Raw genomic sequence first — 21,132 nt, 5'->3', positions numbered from 1 at the left:
GGAGAACATTAGGGGCCAGAAACTGAGAGGCTGGTACATGCTATATCCAAAACAGTTTGCAAGAAGTTTTATGGGTACCATATGGCAAGGACTAAAAGGACAGAGCAGTGCTAAACAGAAAGCTGGGGGCAGAAGGGGATTCTTTTAACCAAACATAGGCAGACAATGTGAGCCAGAGTTCCCCAGTGTTTGTCTTTTGAATCTGAAATTATTCTGTTCCTTTTGATGCAGGTATACTTATCGGGGGGGAGGGGAGGATAAAAAAAAAAGACAATACAGGATTTTTTGGGGCCCGATATTAAAAGGAGCAGTAAGAAATAGAATTGCATAAAGCAAAAGCTGGAGTAAACTGGTTAGCTCCAGATATCCTCAAGAAGGAGCAGTGGTATTTAACACGGATGAAAACATGGGAGATATCACAGTTCCCCCTCTGTACTAAGATGAAATTCTTAAATGTGTCTGTAACCACTGGAAAAGTGCATTGATCCTCACAGATACCGGACCAAACCTCTCCTAGTCTGAGGGGAGGCAGTCACAGACTCTCATTGGGCATCTGGGAAAGTTGGGCTCTTTCTGGCTTTATTTCTGAACTCCTATAGCTAGATTTATTCACTCAGAGGGTTGAAAACAGGACTATCAGGAAAGCCCGATTAGTCTGTAAGGGGGGGAAGATGCTGTCCTGGTACTGGACAGCCTCCTGAGGTCCCCTCCCACCCACACAGTTCTAGATCTTATGATATTGAAAAGCTGTAAGCTGTAATGTAAAGAGCAGCAGCATTACTAGTAAGTTATGTTTCACTTCTTCAACATGAGATTGATCTTCTGGTGGAAAAACTGGAAAACGTGACGTTCACAGTCAAACTACAAAATTATGTGTCTTAATGCTTCTGGCGCCGAGCTGTAGATGCTGTAGCTTACAATTACTGGAGTGTAATGCCGTATTAAAAGGGAACGTATACTGGTGCTGAGTCTACATATCAGCAACCTATACAGCACCTGCTCTAGCAGCCACAGAAGCAGAGTAGAGCAGACTTCTTGAGCTCTGCTGGTAAGAGAAAACTGTCTGTGCTGCTGCCTATTTTGTAACTAACTCAGTTAGCCCTATGGCTCCAGGGAAAAAAGCCGTAAGGGCAGAAGGTCACCTCTTGGAGAACACAGTCAGCAGCAGGTGAAGATGAGCAGGAAATCGCACAGTATGGAACTGGAAGAACTGTGCGGGAGTGCAGCGCAGTCTCCATAACACAGCCAAGAGGCACTGAGCCACAGGTCGTGTACCCCCACAGAAACAGTCAAGTCAGCTGCCTTTCTTCACTTACGTCCTTAGAGAATCATGATTGCTATGTTATTAGGCACTAATAAGTACTGTGCAAGAGTATCTTCCAGAAGCATGATGATTTTCCCGATTAAACCACCCCCACCCCCAAATTACTGCAATCTTTTAACTTTCAAAGCCATTACAAGCCTAATGACGATGAGAATGCGAGATGGTCACCTAGTTGCTCACCACAGTTAATCCTATTAGAAGTGAGGAAGTTTTTAAGTTACTCTTGAACTCTCAAATAGATCACAGATACTGATAATCCAGCATGAGCTGCAATACATTCAATGAAATTTTATGTATGTTTTTCTTCTGCGTTAACCGCATACAGAACATTTGTGTTTTAAGCTGATGTCATTTCCACAACTAGAAAGTTAAAACATTTCATTTAATATCTCCAAAGTTACACTACTTACAGTTTTTCACCACTTTTCTTTCCAACAACAAAAGGCAACTCTCTATTCCATATGCCAAGTCTTTTATTTGGAAATGGAATGCATAAAACAATGACTTGAACAGGAAAGTCTCACTCATGTTAAAGACTTAAAATGTTCTAATTTTATTATTCTTTATGACTACTGTATAGGATATTATAAGGTCATTGTCATCAGAAATGCAAGACAGAAGACCAATAAACTCACAGCATGTAAAGGTGCAAGAGTGATTTTTCAACAGCTACATACAAAAATGAGTGATGAAACATTAGAAATACCTGAATATGATATTCTGGACTTTCAGAAGCTACTCTAGAAGAACCAATGACTTGATTGTTTTGAAATGGCACAAAAAGGGAATGTGCTATATGCATTATTTGTATCAGGAAAAATTTTCACACACTTACATTTCACTGTTATTACGAAATAGGAGTCCCAAATTAGTTTGCTTAACAGGAAAGAGCTCCTTCCAAACAAATCCAGAACAGGTACAAGATATAGCAAATGCAACCCTAGTTTTGCATAGACTTATTTATGTATGTTTAATGCTAAAATCAACAGTCCTCCTTAGTTACAATTAACAGTGTAAAGACACCTTAACATGAACATGAGTTAAATATTCACTTCAAGACTCCTTTCCATTGCCAGTAGCATGTAAGGAGCACTTCAGTATAAGAAAGACTAGAGTCTGCAACAAAAGAAGTTAGGCACATTTCTGTATCTTTTTGGGACCCAAGTATTTATACGTTCAGACTTCTGCAGTATCAGAACTGGACAAAATCTACTTCATGAAGTAGTTACAGACTATAGGAGTAGATCCATGTTCTTCAAGGTTATTCAATTAATATTTTCAATCAATGACAAATTGAAGTTAAATAGCCTTGCACAAACAGCATGCAATTTAATAAACAAACTTAAGAATCATTAGGGTTAATTTGTAAACTTAGTGACCAAAGCAAAACTAGAATTGGAAATTAGAGTTCTGCCTTTTAGATTTTCTTTTTAATTGCATTTTATTTGCTGCTGAAAGGAATGCACTCTGTATTTCACTTACTGTTACTAAGAAACTTGCTTTTAAAAATCTAGAACCATGATTTTCTAGATACAGCTGTGAAGTTTGAATTTTGGTATAATAATTCAACCTGATCATTTTTACTGATTTGAAAGAAACAGATCAAAATACGTCCCTTAATGAACTGTTCCCATGGAATATGGATTTTAAATTGTGTGAAAGGAAGACACCTGTTCTTCACCAGGCTGGTTTTTTTTCTCTGTATCCAGGTAGTTTGTTGAACCTGTATTGTATTTGAGCAAAATCATTCCACTTGAATGATGTGCGTTTCATCTTATAAATAGAACAGGGCAGGGAGGGAGAGGGGAAAGACCAAGGAATTATTCCCTTTGAAACATGAGAGAATTGGCCTAGTACGTCACTGGGGTACCACATGATGAAGAATTAAGATGTGTGAAGAGACTTTCCTAGCACATAACAATGATTTGCATTATATGAATACCTGCTATGCCAAGAAATCAGAAGGTTTGTCAACAATGCAGGAGGATTTATATAAACTTGGATACATATCGAAAGAAATCATGTTACAATTTTTTCACATCTTCATTCAGTTTAAGACAACTGAAACCCTCTGCCACGTTATGGGCTAAGAACGTGGCAGAATTTGAATTTTAACATCTGTCTCATCCTGTATTTCCAACAATTTTTTTTTTAAGCTATGAACTTAAATGCCCACATACAATTTACAACTTTAATGGAAATTCTAGAAATCGTGATTATCTCCATTATCAAACGAGAGTGATTTGTAATTAGCATATAATCCAGTATTATACATTTTATTTTTGACAGCCTCCAGTTTGGCAATAATGCTCTATTCTGCTGTGACACACTAGCTTTTCACTTTTCATAACCTAGTGGCACGGCCACCACACTTTGTTAGTGAGCTGTCTTAAAAACATAGATTTGGGTATTAATTACAATGGTCAGGACAGTTAGGTTTTCACTGAAGAGAAGTTTAAATGCAGGAAGTTTATTTAATGACATCTGGCAGACTGTGGACCTTGTGAGGACAAAAGAGGATCTTGAAATAGGAGGATATCAAAACTAGATTTTGGCAATATAGAAGATGTATTGTCCATGTAGTTCTGTCATAAGCTTTAAAAATACTCTTATTAAATAAGTTTCTCCTTCCTTAAGACCAGATAATACATGAAGCCAGTAAGAGTCCAGGGGTCAGAATCTTCTTCAATTCTTAGTTATTCTCTATGAGCTTTTTTTTTTTGGCTTTTCTTCATAAGATTCTCCATACTCATTCACTCTGCTCTTATCCACAGGATAAAGCCTGGCAGAAAAAACAAACAATTAGTTACAATAGTCTGCTACCTGGAGGAATTAAGCAGTTCTGTGCTACTTAATTTTAAAAGTGAATTTCTTTCTCATCATATTCTCTATTCCCATTTGTGGCAAAAAAATACAACACTTTTGAAGATTAGATACAGATACATCAGCTTCTTCACATTAAAGGCTTAATCAGCTGTCTCATAACAGGGCCTCTTAAGAGATGTATTAGCTCCCCTAAAGCTTGGCTGGAGTATTTCTCAAGCAAGCCAGGATACCTCTCAAACTTGAAACCCGTGCCCAGCCCCTATCAGAAGTTGTTGAGCTCCTAACTTCTAGAAAAATACCTTGGAAGGGGACCTATTTTACTACACTTATGTGTGATTATATAAACCCAAAACTGAAGTCCGCATTTAGTATTAATCATTAGTTAGACGTACACATCCATATATTCTGGTATAACGTGAACTTGGCTTAAATTCTTGTTTGCTCCACATATAAATATTTATTCTTGGGAACAAGAATACAGTTTCTGTAGCTTCACTTATGAACAACATTTCAATGATTACTGCATATAGCCTCTTCCCCATCTGATTTTAATTACTTAAGGAATCGAATCTGAAACTTGTCAGATACTCAACTTACAAGAGAACCTGATAACTTGTGTTCGAAAACTAGATAGAGAGGAAAGCAGAACAGGGTGACCCCTCATCAGAAAACATCCTTCGCTAGTGCCTTGCAGAGCAACTTGGAAAGCATGCCTCAGATACTGAGCATACGTAGAGATGTAGCCCCTCAGCAAGGGTTAGAAGCCCAGAACTCCTAAGTGGATTTCTGAATACAAGCATAAGAATTGCTCTTCTTCACCTTACTTCAGGTATTCATGTCTCAGGTTAATTTTTTTTGTAACTTGAAAATGTGAAACTATCTGCTGAAAGGGAGGACTGCTGTTTTGGGGAGGGAAAAGGGGTAACTGACAAAAATTCTGTGAGTGCTGTGAGAAGAGGAATCTCTTGACTACTCTCTTAGCATGCTAAAAAGGGTCCAGGAATACTGTCAGTTATGGGAATGCGCTTTTGCTCCTCTTATTTGTATTGAGATCTCCTTTTCAGGATCCCCTGCTCATCATTCCCTTCACTAGGCATATACACAACTACCATTATCCAGACCATACTATATATTACTATAGCATAAAAGTTCTGCTTGAAGTCTATCCCAAACTATTTTATAGTTCTTTATAGCAACAAGACTGCAACCATCTACAGCGCTGTAAAAACTCTGATGAATATTAAAGAAAGGCATACCATCTTTGGTAAAGATAGACCAGGAACACGACATCATCTCTAAAGCACGCCAGCCTATGAGATGTTGGCATAGTGATGATAAAAGCAAATATATCATCAATAAAGGTGTTGAATGCCTACAAATAAAAGAAAAGTATACTTCAGTTGGCTGTGAAGAAAGGAAGTCATCTGTCATACAAAGCTACAGGAAACAGGCTTCCTAGAACTATATTTTTCAGTAGGAACACAGACTACTTCCATATTTATAACAATACTTAAGGGTTATGCTGAAAAACTAATTAATGCAAACTTTGAAGTGCTTTCTTTTAATGAAGACCATACTGTCTACAGACCACACTATTATAGTTACAAGTAAAAAGGAAGTAGGACTACTTCAGGTAAGTGAGAGTATTGTCATGCGAGGGGAAAAAACATGGATTCAACTTCAGTGAAATCTTTAAAAGAAACTGGAAGAAATCCTTTTATTCATTCATTACTCAAATGATTTAAGATTTACAGAATGTCAATTCACTTTCATTTTCTGTGGGAATTTGAAATTTGTGTAAAAACTTGTTAATTTGCTGCTCTCAAGAACGTTAACTTGACAGCCTTGGAGAGATTTTAAAATATATTTTCAGTGCTCTCCTTATTCGAGACATAGTTTTCTACACCATTTCCACTGACCTAGGTATACTATAGGTTCTGTTTCTGAAGCAATAATGAAATATTTTCTCACTACTTTTTCCTAAGTGAGAAAGTTTAAATTCCCAGACATCTGCTGGGAAAGCAACTATCGTGGTTTAACCCCAGTCAGCAACTAAGCACCAGGCAGCCGCTTCCCCTTTCCCCCTCCCAGTGGGGTGAGGAGGAGGAAAGAGAAAAAAAAAAGTAAAAACTCGTGGGTTGAGACAAGAACAGTTTAATAACTAAAGTAAAATATAATACTAACAATAGTAATAATAAAATATAATAATAGTAATAGTAATGAAAGGGAATATAACAAAAAAGGAAGGGGGGAAGAGAAAAACCAGTGATGCACAATGCAATTGCTCACCACCCGCTGACCGATGCCCAGTTAGTTCCCGAGCCGCGATCCGCGCCGCCCGGCCAACTCCCCCCTGTTTATATACTGGGCATGACGTTCCATGGTATGGAATACCCCTTTGGCTAGTTCAGGTCAGCTGCCCCGGCTATGCTCCCTCCCAGCTTCTTGCACACCTACTTGCTGGCAGAGCACGGGAGACTGAAAAGTCCTTGGCTTAAGATAAGCGCTACTTAGCAACAACTAAAACATCGGAGTGTTATCAACATCATTCTCACACTAAATCCAAAACACAGCACTGTACCAGCTGCTAAAAAGAAAGTTAACTCTGTCCAAGCCGAAACCAGGACACAACGCAAACAGGCTCCCAGCATTCAAAGGCAACAATATTTTGTCAGAGAAGGTAAAGAAAGTAAACAGAAGGGCAACTCCTCTGGACCTGGCTCTAGCTTACAGGGAGGACTAGAAATCAACTCTTACAGTGCACCAGCTCTAGTACTCATATGGTGCAATAAACTGTTTCAACTCACTAAAACCAGCAGGAAACCAATCCAGCAGAGAATATTCACTGTTGGGTTAACAAACCAAGTCAGTAACATGGCTTCTGCTTTCAATATTAGCAAGCTGTACATTAATCTATATCATAAGAAGGAGGAGAATGATGTATTCTCTAAGCACAGAAGGACTCACTCTTCAAAATGAACCAGTGTTTCTATGATTAAACAAAGCATCAGCAGAAGATCAGGGTGTTGGACAGGAGAGAGTTCTGATTAGTTACAACAGGAAAGCTCTTCCTGGCAAGTCAAAACTAATCCATCAATCCGAAGTGATCAAAGAATATGGACGGCACTTCTCAAGCCTGTGCAAAGAAGGTTTGTCATGGAACAAAAAAAACCTTGGCAAGTTGGAAAGGGCGGCCTTTCCAAGTCAACACCCAAGTGAGTGATCCTACAGTGATGAAAGGAAGAAAAAGTAAAGTGCTCCATTCTTCAGGCACTTAGGCATTCCTCATAAGCCGTTGAAACTGAATGCATCAAGGCAGCCCATCTAATATTATTTAGTCTAGCTAGTTTTCTTTTGTGATTACCTCATTTGAAGGTACTCCTCATAAAAGTATAAAGGGCATAAACGTAAAGACTACAGAAACCGGAAAGTTAGAATAATCTTCATTTTTGCCAAGGTCTTCCAAAACAGGAAAGAGTTCAAATTAAGGAAAAAACAAAGCTCTCTAAAACCACAATTGCAGATGAGACCTCAGACTATTCTTTCCACTCTTCAAAGTGCAGAAGAGAGCAAGCAACTTTAAATATCTGCTAGGAAATAGTAAATTCCCCTTCCAAAGCCCAGTAAGTTAAACATAATTGAAAACATCATATACTTCTTTCTACATACACACAAGCCTTTGTTGTGGGTAGCCTCTGGCATCTTAACAGGAACTATAAATGCTCTGTAAGAAAAGGCTATTCAGCAAGAGAATTCTACTGCTTTAAAGGTTATGCTTGAATACTCTCCCTTTGTTGTCTATTTAACTGCTGATGTCTCTGCTCAGTTATTGTATTTTGTTGCTGAAGTAAAATTGCGAAATTACTTCACTAATATACCTTTTACTCCCCTCTATTAAGAAACATGCTGATTTGCCTAGTATATGTCTGAAACACTAGATGTTTATTTTTAACTATATTTCCATATCGAACACTGTTTAGTTGTCATTCTGCTATCAGCTATATTTCAATCTGTTTTCCTAGATGCCCCCTGATTCCTTAAAAATATTAAGGCAGCAGAAAGTTGGGCTATTGCTGTAGGCTCACAGAAATGGAAAAGCTATGAAAGGCACTTCAAATTTTAAGATATTAGTTCTTTTGTCCCAGATCATCTGTTCAGAATTGGACACCATGTCTTGAGCAGTTTTTAACACTGTTTCTTTTAAAGTACTGATGTTCTGGGGAATTGTAATACATTGGCACAAAGAATAAATGAAAGCAGTTACGAGTGGAAGCAGAAGAAAAAAGGGCACATGTTGATGGCATCAAGGTCTTGATGATCCCAGCACATCTGGTCAGGGTTTCTCAGGACACAATGATCAGGAAAACAAAGGACAGTACAAAAATCCTAATGACTCAGAGAGGTGGGAAAGGATGGAGTCAAAACACTATCAGCTCTTCAGGGGTACAAGAACAAAACTAGCACGTAGTTGCCAACTGAGGAAGAACGTAGGAGACATAGGAACTCAACAGTGGGTGTCCCTTGTCCTCCATATCAGCGCAAGGAATCCTGACTGGGATACTTGCGTACATCCATCTTGGTGCCTGAATACTACACAAACCACTTGGACACACAAGTGGGTGCTTGTGGGTATGCAGGTATCAAAGGGTTACCAAGTTGATTTTGTTTTGAAATAAACTCACCTTCCCCTCCTCCAAGGTCTGATGTTAAGCTTTGCTACAGCATCGCATTATTTCCTACAAGGGCAGTCTAGGCAGTGGGGACACCACCGTGCAGCCCCTCTTCCACCATGTACCAACCCACCAAACATTTGTCACTACACTGCCCAGAAGCTCAGAATTACCACTCCAGCACAGAACAGTGTGTACATTACTTCAGTCTCTGGTAGCTCCTGGAACCTGCCAAAATAAGGTCTATCTGTTCTGGTCCTATCTGTTTCTTTAGAACTATCCTTTGTTAATATAATCTCTCTCTTCCTAAAATAATGCATTAAATTGAGACTGATTAATTTATTTGCAGGATCAACATCTGCACTCACGCAAGACAGCTGACAGTACAAAAAACAGTATTATCATCAAAACTAGGATGCAAGTATTCTCATTATATGGAAGTCATGATGAAAAATGGAAATCAGTGTTTCTTTTTTTTTTTAAAGGACAGTTGCAAACAAGTTTAGTTCTTAAACAAAAAAAAGCCCTGGCAGCCTTAAGCTACCTATTACTAAGCTGTTTCTTACAGAAAATTATTTCCAAAATGACTGCACCAATCTTTAAATTAGAGCTTTACTTACTTTGTATGTGAAAGCCTTCCATGGTAAATGTGCAACAGATTTCATCTAGGAATAAAAATAGCAATTTGTAATAAGGTCTGGAAGAAGAGACTAGAAAAGTAGTCTTTTATCACTTTTCAATCTTACCTTGTAGTTTACAAACAGCTGGGGCAGCATAAACAGGAATCCAAAAGCATACACTCCTGAAGATAAAATATAGAAAACTTACAGACAAATGCACAACAGAAGTACATCACACAACTACACTTTCACAATTAGAGATTTACACTCATTTTCCTAAGGAGAGAAGATGCATCTAATCCTTTTGTTCACTTTAGGTTGATTCTTCTCCCTTTCTCAATCACTGTGATAATTTTGGAACCTACAGTCAAGTTATTGTTCTATATTACACTGATCCAGCTGACAGCAGTTCATTTTCTACTTTTGAGTCTTGGACTCTGTTTGAAGAAATATGAACAGAAAAAAAAACATAAGAAGGGACTCACCGTTGACAAAACTGTTAATCAACCAGGAGTACCAGCTACAAACAAAGACGACAGTCCAGTTACTTTTTCACCTCAGCCAAAAATATATACCTGTAATACATGCTCTATATCACTAATCCACAAGCATCTAAAAAATGCATCAGAAAATGCCTGCAAGATTAAAGCATAATCCGCTGTTAAGATTACTTGTTCCATCACATTTCCTTACAGATTTAACAACGATAAAAATTCTAATGACATGAATTGTTTTCACTTTCTTAAGCTACAGCTCATAGAACACCTGGCATCTAGTATTTTGCAGTGCTGAATTAATTCCAGAATTTTGTGAGAAAAGCAGAATTTTTAAGTGCTGCATATTTGTTAGCTCCTTACTAAGACAAGAACCTTCCGAAAAAAATATTTTTCTAATAGCCCAGGAATTGCCCCAGTTTCTAGTACAAGTGCAACAGCTCATGTATGCAACAACACTAGTTCTTTCTGACGTTATTTTAAGCTAGTGCTTGCTCTCCCTCCCATCCCTTCTGGGCCTAAAGACTATAAAAAACCATGTGTCTACATGGCTGTCACCATGCTTGCGTTTGCAGATTTTTTTCTACAACAAAGTCTCACGGCTGCATACTTGCTTGTATCCCTCCAATACAAAATGAACTAGCTGTATTATTTTGAGTGAAAGCGGACAAGTGTTTTACCTTTTCATGACATATTGAGTCTTCAGCTCTTGCTGAAGTATCAATATGTTGCAGTAAGTCCATGGCTCTAAAGGACTAGAGAGTACTTTCTTAAAAACTTTTGCTTGCCTGCCATCCTAGCTATCATATTTAGGAACAGAGGAACCTCTTGGTCAGAGCAAATAATTTTGGGACAGTTTTTGCTTCTCTCTGTTATTGGACAGATTCAATCACTGAACTCCTCTCATCTCTCCTGTAACCTTATCAGTTCTCTGAACATCAATGGCAGCTTTCTTCCTCCTGTTCTGATTGACAGCTTACTCGTGTATGCAAGCTATTGAATTCTATACTACAGTAATATTAGGTTACTTGCAAAATACAACAGCCTGTAGCTCACAGGATGCTAAAACAACAGCTAGACTCTTCAGCTTTAGATCCTATAGAATGAGGAAGTTTCCAGTTCCTGGCTTATGAATCAAACAAACTAAAATAACTGATTTCCATAACCCATCACCTCCAATTAATTAATACAGAAAAAATGGAGAATGTTTCAATTCTGTATAAGATCATTTATAGATTTACAGTACCTTTTGTATTTGACATTCAGCAAGGAGTAACCTGCACCTCCAATACACAGTGGATAGAGCAAATATGACAAGTATTTCATAGCCTAATAGACAAGGAAAATTGTTAGTTCACATTTTATATACAGCAGACTTTTCATGGCATGAACTAGGAAACAGCCACATAATTTTTTTCCTGAAAATCTTTTCCTATTCCCAAATGTCTGCTATTATTTCCAGTATGCTTCCAGTTCTAGACAAGGTGGTGAAAATTCCAATGCCCAGTTCAGACAACTGAGCACCTTAGAGCATAGGCACCAAGAGGCAGCACGAAGGTCAGAGTCTAAGAGTAGCTCTATGCTTAACACCAATGTTGCCATCTATGTTCAACTCCTTTCAGAAATCAGGAAGCACATGAATATTCCTCCAGTATAAATAACAAGTAAAAATATCAATTCTCAAATTTGTGAATGGTAACCCTTTAAGATGTTTCTCTTCAGATAAGTCACTTGCAATTCTGCTTCTCAGAGAAATGTTTCAACCAGATTCAGCTAACAAAACAACTCTTTCACTGTTTCTTTTCATAAATTATCAGAATTAATCTTCACTATCTGATCATCCACACGATGATGATCCACTTGACAACTATGAGAACATGGAAAATACACTTGTAGCAATAAAAAGAGCGAAACAAGTCAATCAGCAGGCCACATATATAAACTTTATAGATCAGAAGTCACAGGATTCCCTCTTACCTGGGTATCATACTCCTCAGTTTTCTTTTCAGAGTCATTGTATGTACCAAACTGCAATACATATAAAAAGTATAGTCAAGTCAGAACTGGGGGGAAAAGCACTTGCTGTCCGACTCCCTAAACAGAGATTTAAACTGCAAACCAAAATGCTTAGACATTAAGCTAGGTAACAGTTCAAAGTTCGTATAAGCTTCTATACAAGGGAGTCATACAAATGTCCTGTGCAGCCTGCTAAGTACAGGGTAGGCAAAAAGTTTAGTTTTTCCCTTCACATTTTACACCAAACATCCAAGACTTCTTTGCTTAGGAAAATGCTGTTGAGACAGCAGAGTTCACAAAGCAAAAGCAAAGTCAAGTGGCTAAGAATCTGGCAGATACAGGAAGCCATTATTAAAAACCATAACCATTTTCATGCATGAAGAGGTCAGTTATGGATTATCTCCACATCTCCAGAAACTGTGACTGCTTAAACACAGTTCCTTGAATACTGACAAAGGAACAACCAGAGCCATCAGCCACTCAAGATGCAGAGACTTCAAGCAGCACAAAACCCCAGTACTACTTGTGAAGTAAACACTGAAGGTTAGACAACTGTTTCTCCTACCAACAAGAGAAACTTCCAATGTAGATTGTACTTTAAAAAGATTACACTCATGTCAAAAAAAAAGTTAATTTGAATCCCTGCTGCCACTGCATGTTCTGCAAACAGTCTCAGGACTTAATTTTTAGCCAGAGGATTTGTCAAAGACTGTCCTGTCCCCAGAACGTGTCACATCATCTACTAGTTCCACAATGGAGAAGTTATACCTATGGCTTCATGAAAAATTCAGTTTCTTACTTCAAATCACAATGTCAGTTAAGAGTGCCTTTCCAACGCAGTGGCAGGAGTACAATCCCGCCTGTTAAGATTTAGCAGGACTGACAGAGGAGTTCTGAAGTTTCTCGCACCATAAATACATACAAATAGCTGCTTCTTCTACAGAACTTATCAAAGAAATTCATGTTTGAAAACGCTTGTCCAGCTTCTGGATTAAGCCATCCATAGAGTGAAGATGTACATAGGAAACTTTTATAGTTTTTTTAAATCTTCATTTCACTAAAAGCCAAGTTGCACAGTAATCTGGAAACAGATGGACAACTCAAGAGTGTAATCATTAACAGGCCAATGTCTACTATACCTGAATTTTGGGTCTCAAGCCTTGCCACTTGATTGTCATTTTCAAAGCTTTCTTCACTTTCCAGAGCTGTGATTAGCAAAACCAAAATGTGCACATAAAATAAAAGATTATCCAAAGGAATGTCTTATGCAGGATTCAGATAATCAGAATCAAGACCCCAGAATATCTATTTTGAGCACCCATTGCATAAAGCAGCAACAGCTTGATTGTAGCACACTGCCTGCATCTCTATACAAACCAAATGCTGTGTCACCAGACAAGTACAACACTGGAAGCCTGCACTATTAAATCTCCATATCAGATGATGTACTTTAAGTGAAATAATGTAGTTCTTCCAGGATATCTGTATTGCAGCGCTTAGGTAGGAGTTAGCTCCTCTCAGCACCAGCACGCACCCCAGGTCAGGCATTTAGAGAATTCTCCAGTAACCACCTGCCAAGCAGGTTTTTACATGTCTTCGAGGTCAGCTGGGATCTGCAAGATGAAGGTGCCTCGGAACTCCTAACAGTGATTAAGTGGGCACTTACATGGTCATTACATTTCAGTAGTGGGCTACAAGCAAAAGTCAGTGAATCCACTGAATTGTCTGGCTACTTACTGTATAGCTGTAACAGCTTGACCCTAATGTAACCAAAGGTTCAGTTCACCTGAAAATTTACTCATGTACCCACCTTGCTATACAGATTCAACAACTTAGGCAATGCAGTAAGTTCACCAGGAGAGCTATGCTCCATGAAGCTTTTTGTGGACAAGGTTTCTTTGTTTAACTTTAGATACACCAATATTCTGTTCTCACCCATAATATCTTCCAAACAGAAAAGGGCAATACGGTAAAGATGATCCTTTACTGTCATCTTTGATGCAAGTGACAAAATTACTTATTACAGAAGCAATGTCGCTATTAGTACTGCATGAGAAACAGATGTTAAGAACAAGTTGTGAAAAAGCTCTTCCCAGCAGACAAATTCCTTTGAGATGTATAGTGCATATGTTCATTCTCACCTTGAGACAACCATGTTATCTCACCATCACTTGAGAGATGTTACTACAACACAACCTACAGAACATTTCCCCTCAATTTAAGTGTTCCATACAGTGTTCCTATATAATCCTTTCAACCCAGTTCTCCCAGCCTGCAATCCAAAAGCAACATACTGGAAAATAAGGTGCATGAGAAAGGTGATAGGAGCCAAACAGTCATAGGAACTACAGATCTCAGAGAGATCTATTTAACAGATCTTTGGGCAGCTCCAAGAAGAATCTCGGACAGGCACAACGACCAAATGAGATCTGAATCTGCCTGTTCTTAGGTAGTGGCAACCGAGAAATCCATCTTCATTACAAAAGAGAAATGCAAAATCCTAACAGTTTTAATTGCACTTAAATCCTGTAGCATAGCTGATCATTCCTGTTACCCTACCACCATACATGCCTGATCTGGTTTCCATTAAAACTTCTGGAAAAAAAGTGATTTAGAGACCAGGGCTATTTCTTCTTCCCCACTACAAGCAAACAAAAGCATCACTTTTCTTGATCTGATTCACTTTTAAATCATTTGACGTTTTTGAATTTCTGAAGTCTTTAGATTTTTTTGAATTTAGTTATTTAGATTTCAAGGATCAAAATAAAAGATATTCTACAAAAGTAGCATATTTATAGGGATACATATTTATCCCTGAAACTTAGTTAAAATTTCAGACAGCTAAAGAAAGTGTGAAATATAAGACTAAATTGCTATTTATAGGAACAAAAATACCAGAAAATCTGATACAGAAAACTTAACACACAGAAATACATCAGGCTTAAAAATCTCAACATACTGAAAAATAATGTTACAGTCAATGAAATGGTACTATTTAGGACACCACTGTTCATAGTTTTCACAAGAGCTTAATCTGTTTTATACAATAAGCTGAAATTTAAGGATCGCTTTGTGACTTGGCATTCAACAATTTAATCACTAACTAAAAATTCTGAACTGTTTTGTTTCCACAGGGATTATCTGCAACTATAACAGATGTGTAGTCAAAAATTCCACGTGAGAGTCCTGAACTTACTTTTAAATACTGAGAAGTAAATAGATCTGCAAGCAATGCTAGGTAGAGAGATCTCCCCTTCCCATTACTGCTGACTTTGTGCTTTACTACACGTAAAGCAGGCTTCTAAGCAGTTCCTGCAACCCACTGACTGGACACGGTCTTCTGGAATAATGAACACAGCCGGGGGTCTCCTCCTTTTCCTCCTTCCCCAGGCACCTCAGTTACGGCCAGGGAGAAAGCTGCAGACCTGCGGCACTGTGCAATGGCACACAGCCTGCTCTTTGACAAATGTTTCCGAGAAGGCTTGTTAACATGGTTATACATGCCTGGTCAGGAGTAATGCCTATCAGATGATGTGACAGGAAGGAATCTCACCATAGCTCTATGTTTGGTTTCCACAATACCAGCTAGCCCATCCCAGAAAAACCTGATCCTTCCAGTTTAGTTATCTGATAAAGGGACACCATCTCCTCTGCCACTGAAAGCCAGTTAAACAGTGCTGCTAAGACACCATACTACAGCAGTATTTTTCCAGTAACTAGTTTAGCATTCTTCTTCTACAATAAACTATGGCTGTTACTGCGAATACTGGTATTTGGTTCTAGAGCTTTAAGAACTCACCTCAATCACTGCACCAATGCCTGCTGGGATCAGTACCAATAAACTTGTTTGTTCATCCAAAAGGAAAAGAAATATTACCACAGTACTAAAGCACCGCCAAAGCACTAGATAGAAAAAATGAAAATGAAAGGCTTATTAATATTTAAATGAATGGCTGAGATGACAGAAGACTGTTGGCCTATTTACTATAATTCTGTCTTATGCAGTTTAAGCATGAACTTCTCCTATATACATCTTGATGTATCAAGTAGTCCTAGAAACAGCCAGTGATCTATATACCTCCAGGCAAATAAGGAACAAAAACATTTTATGAAATCCTTATCACAAAAGATGAAAGGAAATCAGAATATTTAAGGAAGACTTCTGTACTGCAGCAATTCAGCAATGTATCAGTACTATTATGAACTATGTTCATGATTCTTGTCTTGAGGAAGCTGAAAGGCTCTGAGGTAATGTAATGTCAGTCTTTGAAACTCATGCAACTAATTTAATGTTTGTAAATGTTAAGTAGTATATTTTAGGGTTATTTTTCAGGTTTTGCAAAACCTTGGATGCTTATCAGTGTCTACCAACTAATTCTTATATTCAAATATCCATCCCCCTAAGCAGGGACAGAAAGAGCGAAGAGCTACAACACACTCAGACATTAACAATTACACTGTACCATTCCAGAGCAATTGCCTGTCACACCTCTCCCTCAGGGCAAGAAGGAGATACAGGCAGAAAGGTGACTAAGGCTCGCTAAAGAGAGGACGGAACCATCAATTACTGGAGACTGAAGACTGATACTTTGATAGTAAGGTTAAAAAAACCCTTTGTCACTCAGTCTTTCCAATTTGACTTCACTCACTGTTTAAACTGGCAATTAACACTTAATTCTGAAATTCCATGGACCATTTTGAATTTTTACTAACTTTTTGGTGTACATATGCCAACAGCAGTATAAATGCCTTACAAAAAAAAATGCACTCTGATAAAGATGATAAACGGATTCTCCACATGAGAAAAACATGTTGCTGTTCATCGTAATTTAGAATGCCTAATTTTTTCCTGGTATTTATATTCCTCACATGTTTTAATCAATCTGTAAACATGACAGAATTAGGATAGTCTCAGAGGTCAAGTGACTCCAGGTTTACCATTTTGGTTTATAATCAGAATGGAAAAATCTATCAGAAAAACAAGCAGTAAGTATTAGCACAATAAACATGGCTGGGTGGTGGTGTGTTACAACTCAAGTGTCCAGGGCTGGCTACTACCTTCATCTGTCTCTAGGAAGGCTTGACAAGATGTCAGACCACTATGTCTCTCTCATCTTTCCTATATGCAAGTCAACTCAACCCTCCCATGCTCTCTGCCCCACCCCCCCAGAGCTTCTACTGCTCCTGTTTACATCAAAGCCCAAATCAAACAGCAGCGTTACACTACAGCGTTTTGCCCACCCAAATATTCTGGAACTTGTAGTTATCTACAAGGAACACATGTGACTCGCAGGACAGCATTACCCATGATAGCACATTCTTTCCACCCATGGCATTTTTTTCTGGTCCTCATTCTTTTCTCAAAGTATTTTTCTGTTCCTTCAGCAAGGGAAATATGGTAACTGACTTAATATTAAACTAATTCTCAATTGCAAGACAGGCAAACCTTGGAAGCGACATAAGTGCTTAAAAGCAAGTGATACTTGAGCACAATGCTAACAAAATTAGAACCAGCCTGTTAGCCATCTTCTTTTCATACACAAAAACATCTCATTTTGCCATCTTGGTGAATCTCCAAAGTGTCAGCTTAGAGTAAGACTGAAAACACACAGCATCTATTATGCAGCACACGCACAACACTTCGCATTCTGGCCCATACCTGCTTTTGTAGACATCCCAGTCATGCTCCTCTTTTTCTTCCAAAAACTGATGTCATTTTTGAATGCAAGGAAATCAAAGAGAAGCTGCAAATAGCAAGAGACATACTCATTTGCTTGAAACATGCACTAATTAGAGACTGCCAGCTGAACTGTTAAAAATGCATTTAAGATGGAATTCAAGAAAAACCTGTTTTAGAAGCTTCAGAAATAAAAATTAAGCATCACAAATAAAAGCTAAAAAGAAAAGCTGTTTTAGAAGCCCAAGCTCTAAAAGCAGTGCAAAATGACAGGATTAATTCCAAACACTGCAACTACTACAATGCTGCACAATGCAGTATCCTGTAAAGAAAGCCAGTGACCCAATACAGGGTAACACATGGTAGAGGATGAAGAATGAGGACCCTGAGAAATTGCTCACCTCCTTGACAGACCAGGGAAAGCCACACTTAATTAGATTCAAAGTGCTTTGTATTGGATTGATAGTCCATTTAGGCTAGTACTAAAGTTTTAAAAAAAATCCTACAATACAGCAAGTCAGGTTTCATCTCTGTTTCATCACTAAGAAGTTGACCTAAACTTCAGGGACATTAAATTTGTTTGCAGTGAGTTTTTTTTCAGTATTTTCATTCAGTATATTTTTCAGTACTTCCTTTACGCATTCACTGTCTTAAAAAAAAGCAGCACAGATTCAAGAAATTCTTGGGCCAAAGAATTTTATGAAAAAGTGTATTTTTTTTAATTTGGGCAAATGATGTACAAAAGAAAAAAGTATCAGAACAGCTAGTCTCAGTCTACAGATATCTTACAACCTGATAAACAGAATGGAAAAAATAAATGAATATGCCTGGGAAGTCTAAGGCTTTCCAACCAAATTAATTTTATGTAATGTAAGTATAAAGAAACTCAACACACTGTGCTCGTTTTGGGTGGGACAGAGTTAATTTTCTTCACAGTAGCTAGTATGAGGCTATGTTTTGGATTTGTGCTGAAAACAGTGTTGATAATACAGGGATGTTTTAGATACTGCTGAGCAGTGCTTACACAGAGTCAAGGCCTTTTCTGCTTCTCACACCACCCCACCAGCAAGGAGGCTGGGGGTGCACAAGAAGTTGGGAGGGGACACAGCTGGGACAGCTGGCCCCAACTGACCAAAGGGATATTCCATACCATATGGCATCATGCTCAGCATATAAAGCTGGGGGAAGAAGAAGGAAGGGGGGGGGCATTCAGAGTGATGGCGCTTGTCTTCCCAAGTCACCGTTACGCGTGATGGAGCCCTGCTTTCCTGGAGATGGCTGAACACCTGCCTGCCGATGGGAAGTGGTGAATGAATTCCTTGTTTTGCTTTGCTTGCGTGCGGGGCTTTTGCTTTCCCTATTAAACTGTCTTTGTCTCAACCCACAAGTTTTCTCACTTTTACTCTTCTGATTCTCTCCCCCATCCCACTGGGGGGGAGTGAGCGAGCGGCTGTGTGGTGCTTAGTTGCCAGCTGGGGTTAAACCACAACACATGCCCAGCAAGTTCTTATCTCCCCCAGAATATGGGAATTGCATTGAGTGTAATTGTAGATGACAAAAATGTTCACAGTAGAACAACTAAGACTAAAAAAATTGTTCATTAAAACAAAGATTCATATTTAAACTAAGACATACACAATGATAAGAGAGAGACACAACAACAAATAACCATGACTAGAGCCACAAGCTCTGCACTTTACAGCAATAATTTTTTGAAGCAATTTAGATCAGCTGATCTAAATTTCTCCAGGGATTAGACGTCAGAGACTCAAACCCTACTATTGGTGCTCCAGCTATGTCACTGCAGCGGTAAACCTTGTGACAACTCAACAAAATTGGAACTGATGTTGACAGGCACATTAATTCTAGGGGCTTTGGTTCAACTACAACTGGAAAAAAGTGATAATGAAGTTAAATGTTTTATGTTTCAGTCAAGACTGTTAGTTTCTATCTCAAATTTCTGTCTTCCTTGAGATTTTTATATTAACTCTGTATTGAAAATACAGGTGACTTGTACCAGAAAACACTTCCATTGCTCTACTGAAATTACTATTTCCCAGAACAGTTCTTAATAAATCAAAGAGTTGAAATTCAGCTCCCTCCCCCCTTTTTTAATTTCATATGCTGTAATTCCTAAAAACCAAAGTTTCTGCACTTACATGGAATGCTGCTACGAAGAACGTCAAAGCCAGGAAGTACAGGTTAGTATCAACAAAAATTCCTTTTACTTCATCTGCATCCTTTTCTGAAAACCCTAAGAGAAAGAACAAGTACTTATGCAAGAAGTATTAGACAGCTAATTGCTGTTATGCTAGAACCCACTATGAAAGGAATCTTATGTCACCTGCACATGTTTTGTTAAGGAATCATAAATCCAAAACATGATGGCAGCTTTACTGGTAAAATCCAAGTCTACCTATATGTTCTGTGAGTTATTTGACTTGCCTTAAACAAAACCCATCAGCTACAAGCAGACTGATGTGCCTTTAACATGTTGTGTAACTACAACCTAAGCCGAACACCAGAGATACAAATGGCAAGACACAGGAAGTCATTCTGGTCTGAGTGGGAAGAAAAAGGATTATTCAACCTGGCCTCTGAACTTTTATTTGATCTGTAAGAAAAGTGAGCTGCACATTAAAAACTGAAAAATGAGAAAAGGACTACACCGCAGAGGACAACAAAGGTCAGTGAGAAACATGGCCATATATGCAACAGTATAGACCCCAGATCATAGATTAGGCATCAACTCTGTTGACGGTCCTTGCAGAATTAACTTGGAAGCTTCTCTTTGATAAATGGAAAAAGGCAAAGCACCTTCCAAAAAGCACAATCTGTAAGCTGAATACATATTCTCTACTGTCTTATCAAATCTCCTAAAGGAGGAATGTTGCTACCTTGTTATATACTGGACAAGCATTAATTCAAAAAAAGTTAGAGCCTGTCCGTGATAAATATGGTTACCAGCACCAAGGAGTGTGTTTTCCAGAAGATACAGCATCCCTTTGAACTCCTTCAGCCAGTGTTAAGATGCTTTCTTCATGAAGTAGAAAGTTCCAGCCACTGTGATTGAAGTCTACTGTTGTCAGAAAATACACAATGCTGCGTTTACAGCAATGGTGCTAGTTATGACACTGGTGAGTTCAGTAGCAAGTTACTTTGTCATATCAGCTGTCCTGCACTGCAGCAAGAAGAATGTGAACTTACCCATTTTCAAGTGATTTTGCAGTTTTGCTACTGCTCTAGGGTGACCTTTTCAGAAATTATTCAAAAAGGAAAATTTTAAACTTTACATTTCGCTATCTGCATATTTATAGAGAACAGGTAGCATCTTAGGTAAGGTCTTCTTCCAGGCAGAAGAGGATCTCCCAGGATGATAGGTCCTGATATACGTGTTCATCACAAGACAGCCAAGACTTGGAACATGAAAATTTCAATTATGCCATTCTGAGGAGGTTCACAGAAATGTATGGAGAAACAATGGTGGTCAAATGTCCCACACAAA

General features: G+C 38.4%; 1 protein-coding gene across 1 annotated transcript in view; it reads right to left on the bottom strand.

Annotated features, from left to right (window-relative positions):
- Nucleotides 1-1,779: 1,779 nt before the first annotated feature.
- The window catches only part of CLPTM1L (CLPTM1 like), a 31,414-nt gene continuing 12,061 nt past the window's right edge, over nt 1,780-21,132 (bottom strand). Inside the window, exons 7-17 of the mRNA XM_050891046.1 lie at nt 19,787-19,881; nt 17,610-17,694; nt 15,750-15,853; nt 13,090-13,155; nt 11,912-11,962; nt 11,181-11,263; nt 9,926-9,960; nt 9,567-9,622; nt 9,441-9,485; nt 5,407-5,522; nt 1,780-4,106 (exon numbers count right to left, since the gene is read on the bottom strand). Coding sequence (XP_050747003.1) covers nt 4,028-4,106; nt 5,407-5,522; nt 9,441-9,485; nt 9,567-9,622; nt 9,926-9,960; nt 11,181-11,263; nt 11,912-11,962; nt 13,090-13,155; nt 15,750-15,853; nt 17,610-17,694; nt 19,787-19,881 — 815 coding nt within the window. The 3' untranslated portion in view covers nt 1,780-4,027. The remainder of the gene's footprint in view (nt 4,107-5,406; nt 5,523-9,440; nt 9,486-9,566; nt 9,623-9,925; nt 9,961-11,180; nt 11,264-11,911; nt 11,963-13,089; nt 13,156-15,749; nt 15,854-17,609; nt 17,695-19,786; nt 19,882-21,132) is intronic.

The sequence above is a fragment of the Gymnogyps californianus genome, chromosome 2, assembly GCF_018139145.2.
Source record: "Gymnogyps californianus isolate 813 chromosome 2, ASM1813914v2, whole genome shotgun sequence".
Classification (NCBI taxonomy): Eukaryota; Metazoa; Chordata; class Aves; order Accipitriformes; family Cathartidae; genus Gymnogyps; species Gymnogyps californianus.
Note: the sequence above shows the minus strand (reverse complement) of the source record. Positions and strands in the feature narration are given on the sequence as shown.